Source organism: Bufo bufo, chromosome 1 (assembly GCF_905171765.1).
Source record: "Bufo bufo chromosome 1, aBufBuf1.1, whole genome shotgun sequence".
Lineage (NCBI taxonomy): Eukaryota > Metazoa > Chordata > Amphibia > Anura > Bufonidae > Bufo > Bufo bufo.
In genome coordinates, this window is record NC_053389.1 from 64,291,537 (window position 1) to 64,301,289 (window position 9,753).

At 42.8% G+C, this 9,753-nt stretch overlaps 1 protein-coding gene across 1 annotated transcript in view; it reads left to right on the forward strand.

The window, feature by feature from the left end:
- TECTA (tectorin alpha) overlaps positions 1-8,259 on the forward strand; it is a 226,617-nt gene extending 218,358 nt beyond the window's left edge. The window contains exon 23 of the mRNA XM_040416053.1: positions 8,125-8,259. Within this exon, the coding sequence (XP_040271987.1) occupies positions 8,125-8,207 (83 nt within the window). The 3' untranslated portion in view covers positions 8,208-8,259. The remainder of the gene's footprint in view (positions 1-8,124) is intronic.
- Positions 8,260-9,753: the final 1,494 nt, after the last annotated feature.

Consider the following 9,753-nt stretch of genomic DNA (forward strand, 5'->3'; position numbering starts at 1 on the left):
AAGAAATGGCATGATAAAAACACTGGAGCTCCACGTCTGTAGGACTAAGCCTAGCCAGACATATAACATGGCTATTGGCCAACAGATATCACTCATGATCCCCTCATAAACATACCTGCTAGCTGTGGCCGAGCAAATGTGTGTTCTCAGTACGAAGAGGCGGAGGAAGCCACTGCTAGACTCCTCTGACAGAAGCTCATGTGTCCGAGAACAAATGGATCGTGCACTTGAAATCCAAACTGCCCGACATTTACAATCGGGGGAGGGTCGGGAGGCCTCAAAAACATTAGACGGTGAGCCGGTAACTCCAAAATCAGTGGGTTCAACCAGGATAGTTCTAGTGTGTCTTAATCCACTGTAGAACTTCAGGACAAAGCCAGAGTTTAGAAGGTGTGAATTCATCTAAAAATGAAGCCAGAGTTTAGAAGGTGTGAATTCATCTAGAAATGACTTCCCAGTGGTTTTGCTTATCAAAGAAATTCTGAGATTGTTTTTTCTTCACATATATTGTACGATATATTAGGTTGCTATGGTGTGTCTTGATCTGCCAGTTGGTACACATTTCAGCCTCTAAGAGTGAGCGATTGTCTTCTAGGATGAACATATGCATTAGATAAATGTCAACCAATTTCTGTGGGATAGGCCAATTATCTGTGTATGGGTTTCCCAACTCTCTCCCAATGCCAGTTATAAGAAGGATTGTACATGTTGGATTTTAGCATCCACTCAGTATTCATAGGAAACACATTTTGTATTGAATTTTTGGCTGTTTTTATTTTTTTATTTCGACCATCCCAATGAAAAGTCCACCACGTACTGTAAGTGCATGCGGCACTGGGATCCTAGTGCATTGGAGGCAAACGCAGAACAAAATCGGCAGGAAAATGCACAAAATAAGCGGAGCGCTGTATGAAGGGGTGTGTCTATGCACAAAAGAGGCAGGGCTCTATACATAATGTGTAAAGGCAGGCTAAAGCCTGTATTAGACAGGCAGATTTTCCACCAGATGATGGCTAACGAGCGTCCATAGTGACCTTCGTTGACGATTATCTGGCAGTGTTAGTGCCCATGCAAACGAAAGTATTTTTTTTCCGTTTCAGTTTTTTTTACAGGTCCATATACTGAACCATTCACTTCAATGGGTTTGTAAAAAAAACCAAACAGAAATGACTCTGTGTGCATTCCGTGTCCATATGTCCGCATGTCTGTTTGCAAAAAAATTGAATATGTCCTATTCTTGTCTGTTTTGCAGACAAGGACAGGCATTGTTACAATGGACCTGCAAAAAAACTGATGCAACACGGACGTCACACGGATGTCATCTGTTTTTCTTGCAGATCCGTGTTTTGCGGACTACAAAATACATACGGTCATGTACATGAGCCCTGATACTGCTGCCGACTACCCGATGAACGAGTAAATGCTCGTTCATCGGGCAATCGTGATCTTTTTCTATCAGACCCCCATTAGACTTCCACACCCCCATATAAGACCCCCATTAGACCTCCAGACCCCCATATCAGAACCCCATTAGACTTCCACAACTCCATATCAGACCCCCATTAGAATTCCACACCCCCATATCAGACCCCCATTAGACTTCCACACCCCCATATCAGACCTCCAGACCCCCATTAGACCTCTCAGATCCCCGAGATCAGACCACAGATCAGACTTCAACATAAATAAATTAACTTACCTCTCCTGGTACAGCGGTCTCTCCAGCTCTCTTCTCACTGCACAGTCATCTGGCGGCCTGCAGCTTCAGGTCACAGTGTGCTCTGTACATCCAGATGCTGCAGGCAGCCAGGACACTGCAGCGCGGGCCCTGAGAAGAGCGAGCAGGAGGAGGGGTAAGTACAGCGTTCACAGCGCTTCACTCCCCCACCTCCTGCAAACCAGTGAGCGCGTCCATAATGTGAGCACTCACTACTATTCCCTTTATAACATGTGCTGCATCCTATATAGAGAAATATACAGCACCACAACCGCTGCGACCCAAATAACTAGCAGCTACCTGGTGAATACAAGATAGGGATCCGTGCCACCCACAGGGACCACACAGGGTTAAATAGTTAGGTTGCTAAGTGGGATCACCCCTGTTGAGGGAACTATTTTAATGTAGGCAGGACTCCTGCAGTTATACATTTCATGCAGGGCAAATTTGCCATCGAATAGCTAGCGCCAAGTCTTCCGGGGGGTGCTTAGTTTGCTGGACAGATTATCTGTATCCCATCAGTTCCATCACGTCCCGACTGTGTCTACCCCTATGTCTGATATTCTTCATTGGCCTGTGCAGAGAAAATTACAGGCCATTTTTAATGGATGCTTGTTACAAAACACTATGTCGGCATTCTTCTGTATTGATGAATGTGAAAAACGGATGGCATACTAACGCCAAGGAGAAAAAAAACTGATCAATGGAACATAGCAGGAGACCAAACTGATTCTGCGTGGATGTAAAATTGTCCGTTTTTAGCAAACAGAACACAGGTAAGTTTTATATCTCTCATCTGAATTTAGCCCTTATGGTATGTTCACACAGTGGCGGAAATACAGGGCTAAGTTTCAGATTTCTTCTGCACATTTGTAGTTTGCTGTGCCGCGGAACTGGCCATGGTTTGCTGTCAAATCCGCACCAGGAATGGACAGGTCTCTTCTTGAAAGAAGGAAGGAGAGTAGGAAAGAAGAAAATATATAAAACATCCCAATATAGTTGGTACACTCATGTGCATGCTAACCTACAGTCGTGGCCAAAAGTTTTGAGAATGACACAAATATTAGTTTTCACAAAGTTTGCTGCTAAACTGCTTTTAGATCTTTGTTTCAGTTGTTTCTGTGATGTAGTGAAATATAATTACACGCACTTCATAGGTTTCAAAGGCTTTTATCGACAATTACATGACATTTATGCAAAGAGCCAGTATTTGCAGTGTTGGCCCTTCTTTTTCAGGACCTCTGCAATTCGACTGGGCATGCTCTCAATCAACTTCTGGGCCAATTCCTGACTGATAGCAACCCATTCTTTCATAATTACTTCTTGGAGTTTGTCAGAATTAGTGGGTTTTTGTTTGTCCACCCGCCTCTTGAGGATTGACCACAAGTTCTCAATGGGATTAAGATCTGTGGAGTTTCCAGGCCATGGACCCAAAATGTAAACGTTTTGGTCCCCGAGCCACTTAGTTATCACTTTTGCCTTATGGCAAGGTGCTCCATCGTGCTGGAAAATGCATTGTTCTTCACCAAACTGTTGTTGGATTGTTGGAAGAAGTTGCTGTTGGAGGGTGTTTTGGTACCATTCTTTATTCATGGCTGTGTTTTTGGGCAAAATTGTGAGTGAGCCCACTCCCTTGGATGAGAAGCAACCCCACACATGAATGGTCTCAGGATGCTTTACTGTTGGCATGACACAGGACTGATGGTAGCGCTCACCTTTTCTTCTCCGGACAAGCCTTTTTCCAGATGCCCCAAACAATCGGAAAGAGGCTTCATCGGAGAATATGACTTTGCCCCAGTCCTCAGCAGTCCATTCACCATACTTTCTGCAGAAGATCAATCTGTCCCTGATGTTTTTTTTGGAGAGAAGTGGCTTCTTTGCTGGCCTTCTTGACACCAGGCCATCTTCCAAAAGTCTTCACTCCTCACTGTGCGTGCAGATGCGCTCACACCTGCCTGCTGCCATTCCTGAGCAAGCTCTGCACTGGTGGCACTCCGATCCCGCAGCTGAATCCTCTTTAGGAGACGATCCTGGCGCTTGCTGGACTTTCTTGGACGCCCTGAAGCCTTCTTAACAAGAATTGAACCTCTTTCCTTGAAGTTCTTGATGATCCTATAAATTGTTGATTGAGGTGCAATCTTAGTAGCCACAATATCCTTGCCTGTGAAGCCATTTTTATGCAACGCAATGTTGGCTGCACCCGTTTCTTTGCAGGTCACCATGGTTAACAATGGAAGAACAATGATTTCAAGCATCACCCTCCTTTTAACATGTCAAATCTGCCATTTTAACCCAATCAGCCTGACATAATGATCTCCAGCCTTGTGCTCGTCAACATTCTCACCTGAGTTAACAAGACGATTACTGAAATGATCTCAGCAGGTCCTTTAATGACAGCAATGAAATGCAGTGGAAAGTTTTTTTGGGGATTAAGTTAGTTTTCATGGCAAAGAAGGACTATGCAATTCATCTGATCACTCTTCATAACATTCTGGAGTATATGCAAATTGCTATTATAAAAACTTAAGCAGCAACTTTTCCAATTTCCAATATTTATGTAATTCTCAAAACTTTTGGCCACGACTGTACACTTTCTGTATACTACATGTTAAAAAAAAAAAATTCTTTGATTTTGTACCCCAAAATTAACATTAATTAGTGTAGGGATCTGCTAATACTGCTGAGATATAGTGTATCTAGCCTCTTTGCCCCTGCTGATTTGCTGCAGAAACCCCCGAGATTAAGTACAAGGTTTGTTTTGTAAACACAGTGAGTCAGAGCCGTGAGGGACAGAGCTGCAGGAAGGAGACATCTTATGTCTCCAGAAGTCTAAGCAAGTGGCATGTGTAATCTTTATAACTAGGAGGAATAGATAAGCAGAGCTTCGAGTGTCTATATCCTTAAGATCAGCTAGTGAGGCTGGAGTATATAAGAATAGATTGCCACCTGCTTCTCTTTATCTCCCTCACACAGAGCCGGTGGTTTTGCTCTGTGTTACTTATATATTCACAGAATCTAGCTAGTAATTGGAGTTAGGGATCAGTATATAGTTCAGGATAGTGATAGGTTAGGCTTCCGACGGCCAACTAGATAGTTAGAGGCCCGGTTGCACTAGTAGATTAGTTGGCAGGTTAAAGGGGTTGTCAGGGTTCAGAGCTGAACCCGGATATACCCTAATTTTCACCCAGGCAGCCCCCCTGAGCCTAGCATCGGAGCATCTCATGCTCCGATGCGCTCCCTTTCCCTGTGCTAAATCGCGCAGGGCAAGGTCTCTTTTGTTTTCAATAACACACTGCCGGGCGGAAACTTCCACCCTGCAGTGTGTTCGGGGACGTCACTGGCTCTGATAGGCGGGCTTTAGTTCTGCCCTAGACGTTTTACTGGCTAGGGCAGCGCTAAATCCTGCCCATCAGTGCCAGTGACATCCTACCCCATGGAGAGCCCCGGTACATCACCGGATCTAAAAAAAAATGCCTTTGCCCTGCGCAATTTAGCGCAGGGAAAAGGAGAGCATCGGAGCATGAACTGCTCCGATGCTCAAGTCAGGGGGGCTGCCGGGTTGAAAATGGAGGTATGTCCGGGTTCAGATCCCTTTAAGGACTCAGTGTTAGGGTAGTCAGGCCTGCATCTACTACTGTTGCTGCTGCCCTGTTTGCTGCTTGGAAGAAATCCTTTCATCATCGTCGTCTTCTTCTGATCGGCTGTCTGTCATCTGAGAGTCCTGGATCTACAGTCATCCACAGGGGCCCCTGATCATCTCTTCTGTTGTCTGGAGGTATCATGCACAGGACGCTTTCTACAGTATATATATATATATATATTGTAGGAAGGCGCAAGGGTCCGTCATTGACGGAAGGTACGTGTCACCGAGGTTCCTGGCCTCGGTGAGATAAGAACCGGTTAGCTAGTGCTTGCTGACACTGTTTATTCTTAGTGTGGCTGAAAAGCCGATCCGGGCCGGTTCTTATTGGGAGCAGCCAAAGAGCAGGGTGGGTGGCTGTTCCCCACGTCCAGACCAGGTTTTGGGCTGGGGTTTAAAAACCCAGCCAGCAGCTCAGCTGGGTGTGGTATGTTCCTCCAAGTGAAAGTGGAGCTGTGAAGGCTCTGTGTCTCTGGGAGCTGCATGAGAGCCACCAGCTGGAAGCCAGGCCACCTAAAGCCTGCTGTGGATATCCAGGTGACGTGTTTGTTTTGAGTTCTGTGGACTTTGGCCGTGTGAAATAACACAAGGAATTCCTGTGGTGTGAATTAACACCAGGACTCTGCAAAGTGTTTGTGTTATGTTTTTCCTTGGGTGTGAATAAACACTGAACTTTTTGCTTTACTACCGTGGTCTTGCCTCTGTATTGCGTCCGCTTACCCTGCCTACCAGAGCAAATCCCTACAATATATATACCCGGGTATATAACTTAAGATTGTTGCAGGATCTCTGGTTGTTGCAATACTGCTGCGCTCTCAGTATACTGCATGTATGTACTATTATCATTCTTACCCTTATAAAGTTACTGTTATAACCTTATGTGGTATCTATATGTATTCTTCAGACTGTGAGATTAGTACAGTAATCCTTGTTAAGGCTGCTAACTATACTTCATATGTAAATCCCAGGAAGAGATCCTCCCTGTAATACGGAGGCTCTAACCTGGGTGAAGGCACTGATATACTTTACTTATGTTCCCACTCTTCCATTCAGCGAAGGCTCTAGGTCCCATTATACACACAGATTGGCGCCAGAGTCTGTTGTGGGAGGGATATTACTCACCCCTCACCCCCCCAATAGTGCTACATTAGAATGAAGGGGGTCATTTATTAAGACCGGCCCGTCTCCGCCACGCCCACTTTTTTTTTAGACCTGGCGTAAGTGGGGACGATTTGCAGATATAGGCGTATTTCTGGATAGTGAATGATCCCCGAAATGCTTATGTAGTCACACCTTAAAATGGTATAAATACAAAGTACAACTTTTCTTGCACAAAACAAAGGCCTCATTCAGCCGCGTAAACACTAAAATAAAAATAAAGTTATATGCGCGAGAGCACCAAGATGAAAAACATAAACAATTTGTCTGGTAGTTAAAGGCTTTAACACCTTCGGGGCAATTTTTTCTGATTGCATTTCACTTATTTTGGGCTAAACATTTTTCAATTGGTCCTTATGAAAGTGTTCAGCCATTTCTGAGATACAAGGGCTAAAAATCAGTCTGGCTGCAAGCTGTCACAGCCTGTTCTCTTTGAATCCCATCCTCTGTGGCTCATGTGGAGCTCTTATCTCTCATCTCCTCTCTCAAAAACACTCACTATAGCTGAATTCTTACCAAACGGATAAGAATATGTCTTAAGTAAGTGTTTTTTATGAGGTCATGACATAGGAGCTACGCATGAACCGTCAGATGATGGGATCCAAAAAAAACTGACTATGACAGCTTGCAAATGGACTGATCTTTAACCCTTCTAGCTCAGAAATGGCTGAACAATTTTAATAAAGAGCAACTGAAAAAAAATTGTAAAATGCAATTTAGAAAAATGCCCCCTGAAGATGTGCATAGCCTTTAGGTCAAATATGACCTGATCCTTAAAGAGGACCGTTCACCACTCCTAACATGCAAGTTTTAATAGCTTCATAAATTACGCATGTAATAGTAATTCTGGAGCATCTGCTCTTATGGCTCTATGCTGTACTATTCTTTTATTATTTCAACTAGAAGTTATGAATGAATTGCTAGCAGTCTGCAGTAAGGGTACAGAGGGGTGGTTACCAGTTGGGGGAGGCGTGTACCTGCACAGACTCACTATCCAATCAGTGCTGCCATTTTCAGATTGTGCAGGTACACACCCCCCAACTGGTTACCTCCCCTCTGTACCCTTACTGCAGACTGCTAGCAATTCACTCATAACTTCTAGTAGAAATAATAAAGGAATGGCACAACATAGAGACATAAGAATAGCTGCTCCAGAATTGTTATTACATGGGGAAAGCATGAAGCTATTAAAACAGGCATGGCAGGAGAGGTGACAGGTCCTCTTTAAGGGGTGATTGGAGTCAATGACCGTAGTATGAGAAAGGAAAGGTAAGGTATAGTATATGGAACATTACATTATGACTAAGGAAACAGTCTTCACCACTCACAGTTCTCAGGCATTTGAACTCCAGGTTTCCAGGTCTCACAATTTCCTTAAATTTCCTTCCTTTTGTCTCTGGTTCTTTACAAGAAACGGGATCAGATTCTCTCTTCATCTTTGCCCCGAGCACTGAACCGTCTTACAAGTTGGCTTGTTACCAGACCTATTAGTAGCGGCAGCAAGAATCTGATTTCTTTCTCTTTAGAGATTATTAGAGCCTTATTTAAAGGTTATTTATCATCATGCCAGATATGTGTGACCCTGTGTTTGCTTCTTATTTTATTCTAGTGTCCAACTCTTCCCCAGACCATCATACCTGGCTGTTCTACCTACTTGTACACCAGATCACTGTGCTTGGATTTTATTTATAAAACTGAAAATTTTACCAAGGGACTGAAAACAAAGATTTTGGGAAAACGCAGCCCCAGAAGCAAAATTCTGCAAGACGAAAGAGCGAGAAAAGAGACATTCTTACAATGTATACTTCTAATTAAAAGCAGTTTGAGTGATTTTCTGTATGTGTAACCTGTTTAACCATGATATGGAAGCCTTGCCCAACCCCTGTGCTTCAGGTTACTCTATCACATTTCACTGACAACCCGTCTATCTATACTTTACAGTCAAGACCTCACGCAGCATTCATTTATTTTTATTTTTTTTACTTATTATGGTAATTTAACTCTTGGGGTGCTTTTAGCCATCTCATTGCTTCTCTGAAATCATGTATGGAAACAATAGTCTAAAATCTACAGAATAGTCGAAAACAATGTAAATTAGATCACAAATTCTTGGCCTCTTTTAAGTTTGTCTTAATATAATAAAACCATTAAAACATTATATAACCAAAAAAAAAAATGATTTAAGAGGATGGAAGCTGCCGTTAAATCCGAGAATTTCTTAGGACTGATGGAAACTTGGAACGAGTCTGAAGTTGTTTGCTCTATGATATCAATATGTGACTGTAAGGAAACTCAGGAAAATCTTGAACTTACACCATATAGACATCGCCAAAAAGCGTTAGAATATGATGAAATTTCATTTTAAGTAATGATACTATCATTCAGATAAACTCAGTGACAATGGCGGCTATGTTAGAGTATAGTACACTTCAATTTCTAACAATTTTTGAAGTCAAGTACAAAAAGTTATTGTTTTAATTGCATCTGCAAATGGCAAACTAGACTTCTAAAAAAATACACAAGAAAATACAAATACCCAAGACGGGTCAAGATCCTATGCTGTAATAATTAAGAGAAGCACCTATATTATAGAATTACACCTACTACCGCTACTCTGTGCCGCAATAGAGGGGTTGGCAAAAGAATTTGAGTTCCTACATCGGAGGAAGAAAATACAAGTATTGTGCCATAATGTGTAAATATCATCACGACATCTGGTATTTATTGCTTTTATGTGCAGTTTCTTATTTTGGCAAAAAAAATTAAAAATCCTACTTAACGCTGCAAGTTCACGCTTCAGAGTAAAACCGTATGATGCAAATGTGCCATTATCTTGATTTTAAATGTTAAATTAATAAAAAGAAGGCAAAAAAAACATTGTCTTTCATTATTTAGATTAGATGACATTAAAGAGGACCTGTTGGCAGAACCCTAGTAAACCAGCCATACACATCTTTATCGCCTAAATCCATACTGCTTTTGCAGAGATATTGTCGTTTTCATTTGCCGTATTTTTCGATCAGGCCAGCAATCAGACACCCAATGTTAATCAGACCTCAACTGACAGCCCCAATCAGACCCACAATTTTAATAAGACCCTCAATCAGACCTCAGATCAGACCCCCAATGTTAATAAGACCTCAGTAAGACCTCAGATCAGACTCCCATGCATCAGATCAGCCCCCCATGCCTCAGATCAGCCCCCATGCCTCAGATCAGACCCCCATGCCTCAGATCA